Source organism: Struthio camelus, chromosome 10 (genome assembly GCF_040807025.1).
Source record: "Struthio camelus isolate bStrCam1 chromosome 10, bStrCam1.hap1, whole genome shotgun sequence".
Taxonomy (NCBI): Eukaryota; Metazoa; Chordata; class Aves; order Struthioniformes; family Struthionidae; genus Struthio; species Struthio camelus.
The window spans coordinates 21,632,910-21,650,480 of record NC_090951.1 but is presented as its reverse complement, the minus strand read 5'-3'; the positions used below and the strand labels follow the sequence as shown (position 1 = coordinate 21,650,480).

General features: G+C 47.3%; 1 protein-coding gene across 6 annotated transcripts in view; it reads left to right on the top strand.

Annotated features, from left to right (window-relative positions):
- CBFB (core-binding factor subunit beta) overlaps positions 1-8,344 on the top strand; it is a 48,609-nt gene extending 40,265 nt beyond the window's left edge. For all 6 annotated transcript variants that reach the window (XM_068955533.1, XM_068955534.1, XM_068955535.1 and 3 more), the window contains one exon: positions 6,020-8,344. Coding sequence is in view for 4 of the 6 variants with exons in the window: in XM_068955534.1 (XP_068811635.1) it covers positions 6,020-6,088 (69 nt within the window). In the remaining 2 variants the exon portion in view is untranslated. The remainder of the gene's footprint in view (positions 1-6,019) is intronic.
- The last annotated feature ends 9,227 nt before the right edge of the window (positions 8,345-17,571 follow it).

The following is a 17,571-nucleotide window of genomic DNA, read 5'->3' as shown; positions in this document are numbered from 1 at the left end:
CAGGGTGACTTTTGTTGCAAACTTTCCTGTTGTTTATTAGTATGTTATTCACCCTGTGGTGTCAGTAGACCAGTTCAGTGTGAATAAATCTAGAATGGCATGTTATAGGAGGCTTTGAAATGTTTTTTGCCAAATACGTTCCTGCAATTCTTTCAGTCAATCATCATACCATCTCCTACTTTAGAGGTTTTAAATGGCTTGTGGCCAGTTATAATTCCTTCCGTATTGCAGAAGATTTGCATGGCTTCATGTGCTGAAAGCTGAGTGCAAAGTATTTTGGGGTATTGAAACTCGATGTGTATCCGTCACATTAACCATTCAATTTCCGGATATTTGGAAGGAAACTGGTGGTGTTGATTAAAACACATTCCGTTTTAGGAACATTAGCAGTGTGGTAGAATCTGTGTACTATTAACAAGTTTTTCTCACAACCCAATATTTTTGCCAACAGACTTCCTGCTGTATGGCTTTGAAAATTCCCGATTTGACACAAAGGGAATGATTTAGCAGCTCAAACTACTGTATTAGCAGAGTCCAGAGCCTTTCACTAAGTAGCAGCTGAATAATGGTCAGCGTATTCCTCCTTTAAACTTAAAATCAGCGTTTTACTGAAAAATGAAATATGCTGAGATAAGATGAATAACTACTGTTTTCTCATGACTCATTATGCATGACTCATGGCAGAATATTCCATTTCCCAATTGCAAAAGATAGATGCATCTTTTTTTAATAGAAGCAAGTCTCCTTTATCTTTGCGAAGCTGAGCTCATTACTCACTGAGAGTAATTCTGATGCTTCTGCATGGCTTCGCAGTCATAAGATACGCATTTCAAAGATTACAGCAAATGCTGCAGTTCAGAGGATTGATTAGCTGTGCTGAACCAGAGCAGAGAGCACTCTGGAAACTGCCATTTTTACATCTGTAAAAGGGAACTTTTAGCTTCCTGTAATACATTGTGAGGAGAACTTTCAGATAACACCGTATGGGTAGGAAGATTCCTTCTGCAAGTGAACATTAAGGATCTTCTGACTTTTTTTTTAATAAAAGTTGTATTTTGCCCTCTGTCAGCAGCCAAAACTATCCCCTACTTCCTGATACTCTACAGCGTGCTTGCTGTCTGCGTCCAAGGTGATTTCTCCCGTGCTTCGTTTCAGAAGTGGCCGTGTTTCAGCACTGGCGTGTTCTTAATTTTGTAGAGCTGTAACTTTTTTTTTTCCCCCAATGTCTAAAGCACGATAGTAGTCATTGCATACTGTGCTCCTGTGCCTAATGTCTAAAGCATGATAGTAGTCATTGCATACTGTGCTCATGTGCCTTGGCAGGATACGGACTCACAGAGTAAGAATGTTTCACGCGTATGTATTCTTACATCGTAGTACAGTACAAATAAAGGAGAGCGAAGTGAGGCTGAGCTGTCCCTGTGACATTTAGAAGTTCCATGTGTAAATCCCCCTTACTGAAACGCAAAATTACACCTTTATCCACATACGCTAGTAAGATACTGTAATGACTGCTTTCAGTACGTTTGAGGGTAATTTGTCATTTCTTTTGCGTATCACTTGAAAGGGCAAATCTGGTCGTTGTTCAGTAGTGGCTTCTGCAAACCCTACAAGTTGCAGTGATGTCATAAATCATGTGAATTCTTTCATATGTTTTGAAAGAAAAGGCCACTTTAGGAAGAGTATAAATGCAAGCATATGCTCCTTGTACCTCAGAGACGTCATTGGAATTTGACAATGAAATTGCTGTGCGCATAATCTGGGCTCTGAAGAGGAAACTGTTGCTTTTGAAGCAGAAGTATAGCAGCAGTTAACTTGCTGGGTTTTCTAGTAAGTGTAGAAATGTGTGTTGAGTACAAAATTGATAACTAAGTAGATTTTTGGTAACTCTTAAAGATAATGCGTGCCTTTGTTTCCTCCTAGAAGAGGAATAGGCAGAAGAGGCAGTTAAAAACCTAGAAGAGGCAGTTAAAAACAAAAAATGTCTTCACAGTCTTGGGCAATAGCAGGAATGTGTGCAAAGAGGAACTGTTATCCTTCTGTCAATTTTAGTACGACTCTTAAGTTAGCCTGGAAGTTTGTATTTGGGCTTGCAGAACAGCCATTTTGTGTTAGGAAAAACTCTATATCCCAGTGTACTTTGCTGTTGAAATAAAAATTAAGTATGGCTTCCACTCATTCGCCTTTCCACGGTGATACTGATAGTCAAAAAGTTGCTTCGGTGGCTTTAAAGGAATATGCCGTTTAGCATTTAAAATAGTTAGCACTGTATGTGATGAGAGCTCTTTGCTTTAATGCGTTTCCTCAGATTGCTGAGGAATCCGGGGTTTTGTGCATCGACAGTGATGTTGGCTGGCGATTACTATGTTTTTCTGCATGTAGGAAAAACTGATTGATTATTTAGCCCGAGTATGACCAGTGTAGATAGAATAGAGCAAGAGGACTTCCCGTAAATCTAAAATCCAACTGATAATATTGCTGGATACATAAATGTACCAGATTACAATTGTGATATTTAAAATAGCGACTGTGCTTCTATGCCATTTTAAGCAATAATGGCAACCTGGCCGCTAAAGAAGGCACAGGAGGGAAGAGCCTCCCTGAAAACATGCTGATTGCTAGAGGGGTTTATTTGAATGAACTTTGAGCCCATCAGGATGGGCTTGTTTACAGGAAAGGGAAACATAACTTTAAATCATCTTTTAAATAGGAGACGGGGGCGAGACTTCCCCATCTCCTTGTGGGTGAAGCTAACCAATTGCACTTCCAAGCAGAGCAAGATGAGCCAGGCAAGAAGGATGGCAGATTGAGAGGAAACAATCTGCCATCCATGTAGAGAAAGACAAGTGCGAGTTGGCGAAAGTGATGCTGGCAGTACATGGCAGAGGGCTTGGGAGCTGATGGGCTCGGCTGATTTGCAGCTTAGCATGGGAGAGAGCAGGCAGCATGGTGTGGTCTGGGGTAACTGCAGCTGTGGCGGGAAGAGGTCCTCGGTGTCAGTAAATGACTCAGAAGCACCCTGGGAACATCTGAGCTGCAGTCACGTCACTCTTAGTCACAGTTTAGTTGAAATACTTGTATTATTCAGTGCTGTCGTGTAAACTTGATAATTGCCCAAACTGCATGTTTCACTGCTACAACTGCCTATATTAGGTCTGTTTCTGCCTCTTTCAACAAATGCAAAAAGCCTGTGTAAGGAGGTAGGGGGCCACTTGTTTTGCCTGTGTTTTGGAGAGGTTTTTTTCGTTGGTTTGTTCTAGCACTGAGCAGGGCAGGTTATTTCAGCTGGTGAAGCTAATGGAGCTATAGTGAATAGCACTTGTGTGCTGATGACTTCCACCAGCTGGGAATGTGGCCCCTGCTACTACTTGGAGGGCAGTGGTAGTTCCAGGGCAAAGTGCCAGCTATGTGCTCTGCAAACATAAAAATATCAAGAGACTAGCGTGTCTTAAAAAACAGCTAACGTGTTTTGGATGTTCCCAGAATAGTGGTAGTGCTTTGAAATTCAAGTGTATGAATGGTTTTTAAAGTATTTAATTGCAGCGTTTGCAGCATATTAATTGCAGCGTGTGCCACTTGAAAACTGTGAGATAAAGTAGGTGATCTTTGCTATGAAACAAAAAATAAATATTCTGTCAGAAATAAATCTTCTGTCGGAAGAGATTTATTAAATGCTTTTTTGTCTCCCGTTTTCTCAAGTCAGTTGTAGCTGTTTCTACCTTTGCCATTCTAATACAGGAAGTCATTACTATCCTCTCCGTGATTTCAGTTTAGCAGATGGAAAACAAGCCTTTTTGGGACAATTTCCCTGTAACTTTCAGGGAACGACCTTGATGGCTTTGGACAAGTTTTGAAGACCCGCCACCCTGTTACCCAGTCTTGAGCTGTGAATCTCTCTTTGGATGTCACAGTTCTTCATTCGGATGTGAGCTTGAGCTTTGTGGGCCATACATGTTACTACTGCATAGTTCCCAAGGACTTGAGCGTGGTCAGCGTTTGAAGGTGGCCGTAGTCCAAAGGAGGGACAAACAAGAGAACGCAGCAGAAGAGGTGGCGGAGAGGGAATAGTATGGTGCACAAAGGTGTTTTCACAGCAGACGAGTTCAGCTGAGATTGGTAGTGTTTAAGTGGCAAAAAGGGACAGCCCAGAGAAGTAGTGTGCGCAAAACTGGAGCTGAGCGGTGTAGGAAGGAAGCTAATGGAGTGATTATGAGTGGAAGCTGTGCTCTATGAGCAGTAGGCAAGAAAGAGAAGCTTAGAAGTGTCTTGTACTGGGTGGAGCGGAGCGCAAAGAGGAAAAAACGGGGTTTTTTGAGACACTGAGGAAGCAAAAACCAGCAGGGTTTAAAAGCAGTCTGGATGCGTACCGAGGAGAGGGGGGGGGGGAAAAAAAAAAAGAAAATATCAGGCTACGAGTCTGAAGCAAGGGGAAGGAGCATGCTGTTGGGTTGCAGAAGTGGCACAACACTTGTCCGCCCTCATTAAGCTCTGTCTGGTAGGAGACATCTTGGGCTTTCTTTTGAACTGTATTTTCCTGTGCACATCCTTTGTGGATGAAGGTTAAATCTCATTGCCTTAGAGGCAATACAGCATGGTGTCACCTGAAGTGCGTGGGGCTGTTTAACACTGGGAGGAGAACTTAGTTGCTCTTTCTAAAAAATAATATGCATATTTACCATCTTTTGCTGATTTCTTATGCTGATATCTTTTGCTGATAAAGCAGATGCTTCTGAACTCTTCATCTGCCATAAATGTAAATGTTAAGAGCTTTTTTCCTCCTGGAATTTATTTTTAGACTGGCGTATCCATAACTTAGGAGGAATAAACTATTTCATTCTTAAAAAGGTCTTTCTCTCCAAACAAAGTAGGAAACAATTCCACGCTGCATTTTTGAAAAACACACAATAAAACAGTATTATGCATGTCTAATGTAGTGTGTGGGGGGGGGGGGGTGCTCCTTGGTCATATTTCTTCACTTACAGGATAGCTCTTTACTTGCCCAGCAAGAGAATAAAAGCAAATCAGCAGGCAAGAAGCTTTTTTGTCCCAGAGGACAAATCTACTAGATACATGTATGCTCATTCCTCAGGTGCAGATAATAGGTAACAGTCTCTTTTGCTATAATTGATATTGACCATCCTTAATTTCCTCTTGAAATTGCTATCAACTCAGACAATTTCAGAGCCATTTATTTTGAAGGAGCCCTGACATTACAAATGTTTTCTAATACAGGGACACAGTCGTAAGTACCAGAGTGTTCTCAGTTTTGAATTATTGCTAATTATATGGGTGCGACCAGAAGAAATATGTGCTGCAGAAAAACTCCAACTTTAAGAAGTGTTGAAATGTTTCAGTCAAAATCTATAGATTAAACTGTCCTCGTTTGTTAATAATGTATAAATGTGGAAGTCTCTTTGTTCCAAAAGAGAGCTAAATTAAATGTTCATCACACAAATGTCCTGATGGGAAATTAATCTGAAAACGATGTAACCCTGCCCTACCTTCTTGCGTTGTAGCCTTGCTTTTCTCCTCAAGATCCTGATCCTGAGAGTATTTACAAAAACAGTTTAACAGAAGGGAATTTCAAAGCAAAAATGTGTTTTGGCAGAAGAGGCACAAAACTGTTGCCTTACTATTCTTCTGGAAGTCTCTTGGCAATTGAGAGTGATACCGAGAAGCGTCCCAGCCTGGCTGCGGGAGGGCTGCAGAGGCAGAGTCTGGGTGTGCGCACCCGCACCCACGCTGTGTCTGGCATCTTCCCCGAGCGGAGAGGGCCTCTGGCCTCGCTGGCCCCGAGCGGGATGGCGAGGCAGAGCCAAAGGTTGGCAACCCCTCGAGATGGGGGATGGGAGGGGGAACGATTTTGATGTTAAAAGTGAATGCCTTGGTTCTGGCTTGAAATGTGAATTTTTTTGCCTTAGGATTGTCTGTGGTCTTAAGCTTGTGCTTAATACGTTTAACTAAACTGATAATTTCTAAATCATTTTTTGGATCCTAAATACATGTTTGTTCAATGCAGGCAAGAAGGCAACAAGACCCTAGTCCTGGATCTAACCTAGGAAGTGGCGATGACCTCAAACTACGTTAATCAACAGCAGCAGGCATGCCATGGGTCTGCACACATGCATTGCTTCTACTTGGCAAAGGATAGAATAAAAGACCAGAAACTGTGATAACTGGGTATACTATGGTCTGTTTCCTGACCTGCGGCAGTCAAAATCACCATGAACTGCCATGGTTTGCACTATGTTTATGTTACGATACCTGCATTTCCCATTTTAAGCATGTAGCCAGTGGCAATTTGAAATTTTGTTTTTTCTATGCAAACTTGTTTTTGTTGGCACTATTTTAGTGAAATGGAAACTTATGCAGCTATAAAACCATTTTTCTCAACTGTAATAAAAATGGTCACTTAAAAATAGGTCAAGATATTACAGATTAAATTTTTTGTTTTGTTTTGTAAACTGCTGGAAGCCAATGCATTCCAAGCTTTTTTTTAATATGGGCTTTTGGAAATTTTGATTGTCCTTATTGTGCTCCTGCTTTGTTTTAGATATGCATTCTTACCTTTCTTCCAGTTTTCTTTTCTCTAAATTTGCAAGACCTTTTGAAAACTGCTGACGTTATTTTGCATATTTCCAAGCTAAACCCAGTGATACAGAGCTGTTGGAATCAAATTTCAAACCATGCAGGTTTGTATGTTACAGTTGCAGTATTCTTTTAACTGCTAACAATTCATTGGTTCCACTTTTTAAATAAGATCTTTATGTGTGTGTGTGTATATATGTATATATACACACACGTGTGTGCACACACATGCATGTGTGTGTATTCGTGCATTCTGCCCCAGTATCTATCTTAGATTTTGTTCTGTATTAAGTGAGCTTGGGTGGTCATTATACCCCTGTATATAGTACTTTACTGAAACTCATAGGAAGTCGCAGGCTGGCTTCTGTTTTATTCAGGGATTTTTTTAAATAGTTCTTGAAAGGGATACTGCAACTCTGATTAGATTCGACAGCATGCTAAACTGGGAACAAAAGTGATCGGCTGCCAAGGTGATATGTATTAAATCATGTTTAAGATAGCTGCTTTAAGTATATTTTATATCCTACGCTTTTTGTAAAGTTGTGCTGAACGGTGAAAAGTTGAGATGAGGTTGGGTGCAGAAAATCTCATACTGTGCATAGGACATGTCTATTAAATCTTATGCAAACTGAAACTACATTGCAGTATATATTGCATTTTCTGACAGGGTAAGATTTGGGATGAGTTAATTTGTGAATTATTTTGTTTTGTTTTGGTGGGGGAGGGGGGGGAGGTTGGTCAATGGACTTGTTCCAAATTTTTCATTGCATCCAATATTCTAAGAAAATGGATTGGAAACGTGATGTCATTTGGCATTGTCAAAATGTGGTGCTTTCTGTACAGCCGGATTAATTAAAATGTCATTTAAATACCTTTTTAAAATAAGTGATCTAGTTTCAGTATTTTAAGGATGATTTTGAAGTAGAAACTGTATGATTAGAACAGTTAAATCTTTATTAAATGAATTCTGTAATTGAGATAATTACATTCCTCATTAATGGCAAAACAATTGATGCAAAAGAGGTCTTGCAAAAATATAAACAAATGTCAATGTGAAGGAGAATCTTTGTATGTTAATAGTGTGAATATTTAACATTCACTTAAAAAATGTCAATAACTGTAAACTGTGAGAAATGTCATCAAATAGAAATATTTTGATACTTCAATTTAAATGTGATTCACCTGAAAGATAACCTTTTTCACTCTGTGGCCACGTATTCTTCTTGCTCTTCTTCGCCCAAAGAAATAATTTTTCTAAAGTGTTGCTGCAATGACTTATTTAAGGGACACACGCACGCATACACACGCATCCCTAGCCTTGGATCTTCTCTGCCATCTGTGTATTTTTGATGGAATAGTCTGAAGATTTATTTTAAAAGGTTTTCCTAACGTTTCAGACGGTGGTTTTAAACCATAAGTACACAGGAAGTTATGCTATCAGATATTAACATTGCTATCTTTGTGTAAATACTGAACTTTCCCTATCATCATTTAGCATTCTGCTGCTTACGATATCTTAATGCTGGCATTAAGATCACAAGCCCTTACCCTCTGCTGGTTAGTGCAGACTTTTTGAAGTGCATTTTAAGTTATTGATGCAATTTGATATTTTTCATAATTTCTATTTAAACTGAAGTTGCATCATCTTTCTTGAATTCATCTCCTGTACGAGTTGCCTTAAGCTCCAGGATTGCTTTTGCTACTTTTTGTGTTGTATGTTTAACTTTCATAATAAACTTCTGTGTAGTGAAAACGAGTTGCCGTGGATTTATTTCTGACGTTCGGGTAATCCGCGCTAACGTAGGACGCGTGTGCGGAGGGTTAATGGCATATTGGGTAATGTTTCCAACCTGCTGTCGCTGCAAGGCTGACTCGGTGTCTGTTTCTAAAGCAATAGTGACATCCAGTGGTCATTTAAACTAACCCGAGCATCCCCCTTTGTTTATGGACACTAGCCAGGGTGTTAATGGCTCTCAAAAGCTTTAAAGTAAGGGAACGCTGTCGCTATGGGAGGGGAAAAATGCTTATTTTGCTTTCCTAAAACTGTGCGTGATTTTATAATTTATATGCCATCCTTATTCTGAAAGCGTAATTCCACTTGAATAATCCTACGTGGATTTTCTGCTAATGTTGCTGGATTGACGGCTGCGCGTGCGCATAGAATAGCGTAGGCTGCGTGCACAGTTTTATGGCAGCCATGAAACCTGCTCCTTCCGCTGCCTTGGAGGAGGAAGGACAGCCAAAGGTAGTTTGCATGTTTAAGTTGAGGGAGCCTGGTGAAGTACCACGGGGGAAAACACGAGCTTTTTTTGAAGCTGCTAGAATTTTAGGTGGTTAGCTTTAAGCATCTAAGACTAAATGCCGACGGTGGTTAGGTACCTAGATCACGGGGAGGAGTGTTTTGCTCATAACTTTGACCAGATGTCTCCTATGAAAGTGCTTACATGCAGAGGGACAAAGTACAGGCTTCCTTTTGTACTTTTAATTCTTACCGTAAGCTGAACTGAGTCATGCCCGGTAAAAATGACATTGAGTGGTTTTTTGTAATTCTTTTGAGTATATTCTGTAATTTGGGAGGGAGGCCGCACGAAGGCACAGAAAACGCAAGGCACCTGTACCGTAGCTGGGACGCGGTTTGTTCTTGGGCAAGGCGCTTGCCTCTGCCCTTCATCCTCACTGGGGCGGGGACTTGATTTTTCTTGGGTTTTTTTTTTTTTTCAAAATTGCTTTTCTATTTTTTTTCCCCCCCACACTGTGTAGAAATACACAAGTGATCCTGTGACAAATGAGAAACTTGTTCTGATTTGTTTTTACAAAAGTCAAATGGGGTCTTAGCTACTGTATACTCTGTCTGGTGTCAAATCAGTCTGTTCTGAAAGGCGTCTTTAAAGACCAGTTTATAAAGCCGTTAGATAACTTGTAGGCTGACCTCTAAATTTATTAGACGATTCACTTTTCTGCCCAGTGTGCATCATAAGGGGATGAGGATGCTATTTGCAGAGGCTTTCCTTGAGTGGAGGCATCTCTTCCTCCCCTTTATTCCACTTAAACTGATGGTGCTTCTTAGATGCACCAAATAGCAGAGAGAATCTGAAAAGCTTCCTGCGTGAGGCACCTACAGCATAAGAGGTTTCTTAAAACATTACAATATTTTCTTGGAATTAATATGACTTAGGTACGGCTGTGTTCAATCCAGGAATGAAAGACCGATGGAAACATTGGTGCTTCTTGGACTGGAGAAGGATGACAACAACCTGGGACGCAGGCTGAGAAAGTGAAGTATGGTAACTTGTGGTTGGTGTTTTTTTTTTTTTTTTTTTTTTTTTTAAAACCCTTGCAGCTCCGTGACCTCTTCCTAACCCTGAAAGAATTTGGTGTTAACTGTTTAGTCTATTTTACTTTCAAACCCTAAATGAATGGGCTTCCTATTCTGTCTTCAATGAAATGACAGTTATCAGCTGTTCTGGTCTGGGTTCTTGCTTCACTTTTTGCTAGCAGGAAATTATGAAAATGAGACTGTTGGTGAAAACAGCGACATTTCTGTTCCTGTAATTTATGGTGTTTTGTCTAATTTGCTGCTGATAAGCCTTCTTCAGGTAAAGGGCTGGGAAGTTAAATGAAAGACGTTGGTTTTGAAGAAGTCCACAGTTGCACGGTTTGACGGGACTTCCGTATTTTTTTCATCCCCTGCTGGTTCAGGACTCCACTTTATTACTAATGGATTTCGGAACCCGTCCTGTCTGCATAGAAATATGACTGCCTTATTTAACGTACATTATTTTATTACTGCCTTTCCAATGCAAATAAGTTATGGAATTAAAAAAATGACTTCAAGGGTGAGAATTATAGAGAGAAGTTATAGTAGAGTTGTACATTTGCATAGGCAACATTTCTTTATAACTCATTTGCCTTGCATCCTGTCTCCAGGCTGCAACGAAATGTAAATCCCAGCACATGCATATTCATCAGCTGCTGCACAGCGCGGGGCTGCTTAGGCTAACAGTTTAAGTAACTTTATTAAATAGCTTTCTCAATTACAGACTGAGATAGGTGAACTTTCAGAATTGCCTCGGGCACATTTCTCAAAGCTCAGGAGTGAAAAAAATTGTGCAGAAAACTGAGCTAAGCCGGTCACTGCTTTGGCCCTGCAGCGGATGGCCACGGAGAAATCCGAATGTCTGTAGGAAGGGAAGAAGCTGAAAATGAGAATGTTTCGTACTCGGCCTGGTGCCCAGTCTGTCAAAGCCAATGAGCCCTTTGATACGTCTGTGTTGGCCCGTAACTCTTCTGATGAGCAGCTCAGTGTTTTCCAGTCTGTTAGACTTGATGATACTGGTCTTAGGGAAATTACTTTTCCCCACGCTCCACTTCCTACTGCTGCACAGGCAGTAATTTCCTGGGTTTTGTGGTAGCTGATGACTCTCTCTTTTCCCTTTGCTTTCCTCTTTCTTTCTTCCATGGGAGGCGATGAGTCTCTCTCATCTCGCCAGTTTGCAGGTACTTACCATATTTTTTCTTATCTTTTTCTCCATGACTGTTTCATTAAAGTCAACTTGAAAACAGAAAAACGTCCTAGCGCTGGAGGAAAGCTTATGCCTGAAAGGCCTCTTTTTTCCTTGCCGCTGTTAGGAGCTGGTTTACTGAAAGAGATTCCCTCCCTAAAAGCTGCCTGCTTGCATCCTGAGACCGCCTCGGCTGCAATCCCTCTGCTTTCGCTATTTGTACCGTGCAAAAGCGCGGCAGCGTCTTGGCCTAGGAAGGCGAGCGGTGTGAGAGCTAAAACGTTTGGCTTCCGGACGCCCTTGGCCTCAGTAGCTCCGGGTGCGAATCCGCCGTAGCAGAGCACGTAGCTGGCGGCGGTGCTGCTCCAGGAACTCTGCTTCGAAATTTCGGAAACGCTTCAGGGCTTTCCCCTGCCGCCGTAGCAGCGACGCAGACCGCGGCTCTTCGTGCCGTGCTGCCCGGGGCGATCTCAGACGCGAAGAGCTGAGGTTGGTATGGGAGGAAACGAGACGGCTCGGGGACGAAGCCGTGCGAAGGTGGATTTAACCACAGAGGTTCGGCGGTAAGGCTTCTCTCAGATCTCTTCAGGAAGGGAAGTGAGAAGGTGCCCAAGCGCGTTGGGTTAGAAAAACAAAACTGGGGGGCTGGGGGAGCGCTGCCTCGAGGGGGGACGGGGAGCACCAATTGGGGCGTCCCTTCCTAAAGCCAAATATTTCTTCTCCTTCGGGGGCAAGTTGCTCGAGTCAACTGGGCGGTTGCGTGTTTGCCCTCGCTTTAGGTTGGACAAAACGGTTGGTTGCGGCTCTTGGCCTGAGCCTCGGGCAGGGGGAGAGGGGACACGTGGGACCGGGGGGCTCCACGGTCCTGCAGCTAGCGGGCCCCGGCTGCGCCAGCCCGTGCCGCCCCCGCTCCTCCAGCCATCTGCCGGCAAAGGGCAGGAACCGGCCCCGACGAACGCCTGCGGACGTCGATGAGGAGGAGAGCAGAGCAGGAGGCGCAGTGCCGCTCCGGGTGCGGTCCGGGGATCTGCCCTCGTCTGCCGGGTCGGGGGGAGGAGAGCTGGGAGGCGTCTCTCTTCCGCTCCGGCTTCCCGACGCCCCGCGTCCTAGACGAGCCGCCTCTCCGCACTGAAGGCGTCCTGCATCTCTAGCTAGGGATGATGGTTCTCGTTTCCTGTCCTCGTCTTTCCGCTGCGGCCAAGCCCCTTGCGGTGCAGCCCTCAATCGTTTAACAGAGCTGCATTTACGTTTTGGCTGTAATTGCGTATAAAGGCTTTCAAGATCTTTTGGCAAAAGGGAGAACGCACCAGCTAATACCTGTGGCTTGGGGAGCTGCACGTCATGGAGGTGAAACGCAATGTCCCAGCAATCGCCGTCTCCCGGCGAGGCGCTGCACTCCAAGTGCTCGGGGGTGTAAAACACTCACTGCAGTTCAACGGGGTTCAGTTTGTGTAATCCAACCTTTTTTCGCTTAGGAGCCCAGCGCAGCCTGGTGTCACGAGTCTGCAGTTCTCTGATGGCTTTTCTAGGCCATGCTGGGGTTACGCTGGTAGCAAACCGGGAGGCAGTGGGGGGAGATTTTCCAGGAAACGTGGCTCATTTCCATCTCTCGGAAGTGAAGGCTACAGAAAAGCAGGATCCAACAGAAGCGGTTTCTGGAGCGTATTCAGGAGCGCAGGGTCCCCCGGCAGCTGATGAGCGCCTCGAGCGAGCACCATCGCGGCGTCTCGCAGCCAACGTTTCCCAGGGCTGGCCAGGAGCTCACAGCCGTGTTTAGCAGCGAGAAGTCCTGCACGCCACGACCCGTTTCTTCATCGTTTGAACCCAAAGGTGCAACACCCGGTTAATACGTCGCACTGTTTTGACATGCTGCTTTTCTGTTTGGGATGAGGCTCCCCAGGCATGGTGGGGAGCAGCTGGTGGCGATGCCCAGGGCAATGGGGGCAGCGGTAGGAACCGCCTCCGCTCTCCCAGCCCTGTGCTGGATCTCAGGGTGGTTTTCTGGCTCTGCTCCCAGCCTCTTCACGGTTTTCCCTTCTCCTTCCCTTCTGCTCGCTCTCCCGGGGCCGTTTTAGCTCTGGGCGACCCTCGCGCACGGTGGTGCGGAGCCGAGCAGGACAGGAGCGCCGTCCGGGTGAAATCCCAGCAGCGACAAGCGTGGCGGGGAGGGCCGACGCGCTGGTGGGTTGCGGGTGACCTGGTGCAGGACTCGTTTTTATCTCCTCTGCAGGTGGGTCTCAAGAAACGGGCAGCTCTGCCTAGAAAGGCCAGGACCGCTTGGATTTTCCAGTTTGGGTCTATTTGTGCTCCCCGAGTGCAAAACGCAGCTGGGGTCGAGCCCAGGAGCCACCGAATTTCTAGGCTGCCTTCTCTGAGGCCCCAGATCTCCAGGACCCAGGGCATGATTTGTGGGGTCGCCCGTCCGTGGGGCTTGATGGCCCTGAGATTCGCTGCCCCCACGACACCTTTCTGGCTGCTTCGTGGGTGCTGTTTAGGGCTCCTTGGCTCTGTCCAGAGGGTGACAGGCCCTGGCTCGACGAGAGGTGGGTTGCACATCTGGGGGACGGACGGACAGATGGATGGACGGACCAGGGCGGTCTGCGCCCATCGCCTCCCCCCTTGCGCGCGGGAGGGCGGCCGGGGGCTCAGCCCCGCGCCCCCGGCTCCCGTTTGCTGCGGCTGTTTCGGGACAGAAGCGCTTTCGCCCCGAGACCCCGTCTCCCCTCCCGGAGGCGTCGCGCGGCTCCTGCCCCGCGAGCGTCCCCGCGCCGCTCGCTCCCACGCGGAGGCCCGATCCTCTTCTTACTTCTGCTTTCGGTTCTGCTCGGCGGCGGCGCCCGTCTCGCGTGCGACCCCCGGGGGACGCGGGGCCCGTGCCCTGCTCGGGGCGGGGACAGGAGGCCGGGCACGAGCGAGGGGCTTTCGGAGCCTCGCGCCGCTCGGGGACCGGAGCGGGCGGCCGGCGAGCAGCTCCCGCGCCCCGGCCCCCGCGGAGGCTCCCGCTGCAGCCTCGGCCCAGGCTCGGCGGCGTTGGCTGAGCGCGGGCGAGGAAGGGGTGGCACAGCAGGGCCGCCCGTGCCGCCGAGCCCGGCGCGGCCCCAGCTCGTACCGCCGCTCACCAGGCTGCTCGTCACGCCCTGCGCGGAGAGCGCAGTGAACTCCCCTTGTCCCGTGCAACCTCCGTCCGACCGGCCGGCGACGAGGGCGGTAAAGCGCAGCAGCCAGAGGGAAGCGCCAGCCGCCGCCGCCGCCGCTATTGAATCCCATCGCGAGAGGGCAGCTCGCCTTCAGGCTGAGCCCTTGCGTGCCCCGCTGCGGCCCCGGCCCCTTCTCCTAAAGCTTTTTTTTCTTTTTTTTTCCTGTTTTCGTGTGTTTGAGTTTTCTTTTGGGCAGGTGGATTGCAAGGCCCGGCCCTCTCCTCTTAAAGTCTCTTCCCAGATGTCTGGAGCTGTTTAGAGAAAGTCAAGTAAAAACCAAGTAATTCCCCACAGCTGCCAATTCTGCCCCAAAATGTGATCACGATCTAAATGGTGAACAACTATGAACTAGTCTTAAAACGTACACGTCATACATATGTAGAAGATAGCCACTGTTTTTAGAAAGGAAAGCGAGAGCTGTACTTTCCTCTCTGAGCCTTTAGATGAGGCTCAGCTATCATGCAAGGAGTGAGAAGTTTCCTTTTCTTTTATTAAAAGGAAAAAAAAAAATCAACTTTCATCTGTTTCTCACCTAATCACCTGGCTCTAGGAGCTGCAGCTGGGGGCAATGACGGAAGCACTGGGGGACCCGCAAAATCGGCGTGGGCCAGGAGAAGGGGAAAGCGGCTCCCGCGGGTCGGGTCGGGGCCTGGAAAACCAGCAGCGGGCTGGTGTGAGCAGCTATCGCAGCCCCAGGGGTCGCTCTGAAACGAGATCGTTGCGCTGTGCCCGACCTGACTCGGAAAATGTCCCCCGCCGCGTGGTGCGTCCAGGGGCAGCGGGGGGCCGCGGGGGCCCCGCTGGCTGCATTGCTTCCCTTGGGATAGTCGGCTTCCCGCTGCCCCAGGAGCTCTGCGGGGCGAAGTCACCTCTGTTCGGGGACAAGTTTCTGCACAGTCCAGGTGCGCCCATCTAAAGCAAGCGGGAGCGCACTCATCAAAAATCGCGGGAAATAGCTTTAGCTGGCCATCGGATCACAAACTTAAGCCCAGGCCGACAATTAAAGTTGTCTCTGTTTGAGTCTCGTGACAAATGAGGTGTGCAAGATCACTAGTTAGCTGTCTCCTGTCTCAAGCATGTTCCCTGTGAACGTCACCAGTCAGCAAACATGCACTGCTCCTGCGTGCCAGGCGAGTCTTGAGTGCTGCATGTAGCTCGTGAGGAGTGATCAGCCCCTGGTACCGGGAGAGGAAGGGCTAATTCTTCTTTTGAAGCCAATAAATACATGTCAGAGGGCTGTAAGGAGGAGAAAAAATTGGCAGCACCTCTGCTATTTTCAGCATATTAAGATGTCTTTGCACTTAGATTTGAAAAAGAAAGGGAGGCATGAATAATAAGTAGAGCAACGTGCAGCTGACTTCAAGGGAAAGCTAATTTCCCTAGGGTTTGCTCCAGGCTGTATACATTAAAACGTAGTCTGCTTTGACAGCTCTGTGACCTGAAGACAGATGCTTAAAGACACCATGGTTAGCACAAAGCTCATGCAAGGTGCGGCTCTGAAATGCCACGGTCTGCTCCCAGCTGCTTGCCAGGACAGCAGGACCCTGAGCCACTCACCCTGCTGGTACGGCAAGCAGAGCTGCTCCAAGCAACCCACAAATTTAAATTGGAAAAAGTTCTCAAGTGGCAATTCCCGCATAAGGACTCTGACCACATGAAGACATCCTTGTGCGCTGCGTGAATGCAATATGCAACGAGGGGATGAACCTTCAAGACCACGATATGGCAGGCAGTGGTGCCTTGCAGAGGGCAGGCGTGCTCCTCGCTTGGGTGAACAGGCTTTGCTCGCTCTCCGTGGCTGAGGTCCCCTGCACGCATCCCTGAAAGTGCTTGTTTTGAAGAAGTCAAGCGGCACTGCTTGGTCACTTGGACAGGGAGGAGGCTGGCGCTTCTTTTGGGCTAGTTATAAGCCAAGAACAATTTAAGAGAGGAGACCTGTTGAGGCCTTTCTATGGGCCTTACAAGCCAAAGAAGCTCACTGCTCTATGTTTCAGGCAGGAAAACTGGGTTTCAAAACATCTGAAGAAAACACCAGGGGCTATATACTGCACTGAAGGCCTTCTTTGCCTCAGTCTTTACGGGTGAGATCAGCCCTTGGGACTCCCCAGCCCCTAAGCCCAAGAGGGAAGTCTGGAGCAATGGAGACTTGCCCTTGGTGGAGAGATCAGGCGTGGGAATGCTTAAACAAACTGGACACACGCAAGTCCCTGGGCCTGACAAGATGCACCCACGATGCTGAGGGAGGTGGCTCGTGTCACTGTGAAGCTGCTTTTGATTATCTCTGAAATGCCACAGTGATCAGGAGAGGGGCCTGAGGACAGGAAGAAACCAACTGTCACTCAAGTCTCCAAGAAGGAAGCTCGAGGGACCTACAGGCCAGTCAGCGTTACCTTGATCTCTAGAAGGTGATGGAGCAGCTCATCCTGGACACCATGAGAAAGACAGGTGATGGGGAATGGGCAGCATAGATTTATGAAGGAGAAAACATATTTAAGCAATGCAATAGTTTCTGTGATGAGCTGACTGGCTTGGTAGATGAGGAGAGCCGTGGATGTTGTGTCCCTTGACTTCAGTAAGGCTTTTGACGCTCTCTCCCATCACATCCTCCTAGGCAAGCTCAGGAAGCGTGGGCTAGAGGCATGGACAGTGAGGTGGACTGAGAAGTGGCTGAATGGCAGAGCTCAGCGGGTCGTGATTAGTGGAGCAAGGTCTAGTTGGAGGCCTGTAGCTAGCGGTGTCGCCCAGGGGTCAATACTGGGTCCAATGTTGTTCGACTTCTTCCTCAACGACCAGGAGGAAGGGGCAGAGCACAGCCTCAGCAAGTTGGCGGATGCTACAAAACTGGGAGGAGTGGCTGCTACCCGAGAGGGCTGTGCTGCCAGTCAGAGGGACCTCGACAGGCTGGACAGCTGGGCAGAGGGGAACCTCAGGAAGTCCAAGGAAGGCCAGCGCAGGGTCCTGCGCCTAGGGAGGAACAACCCTATGCCCCAGGACAGGCTGGGGGCTGACCTGCTGGAAAGCAGCTCCGCAGAGAAGGACCTGGGAGTCCTGGTGGACAAGAAGCTGACCGTGAGCCGGCAACGCGCCCTGGCGGCCAAGAAGGCCAGTGCTATCGTGGGCTGCGTTAGGCAGAGTGTTGCCAGCAGGTCGAGGGAGGTGATCCTGCCCTTTCCTCAGCCTTGGGGAGGCCGCATCTGGAGGGCTGTGTCCAGCGCTGGGCTCCCCAACACAAGAGAGACGTGGAGCTCCTGGAGCGAGTGCAGCAAAGGGCTACTAAGATGGTG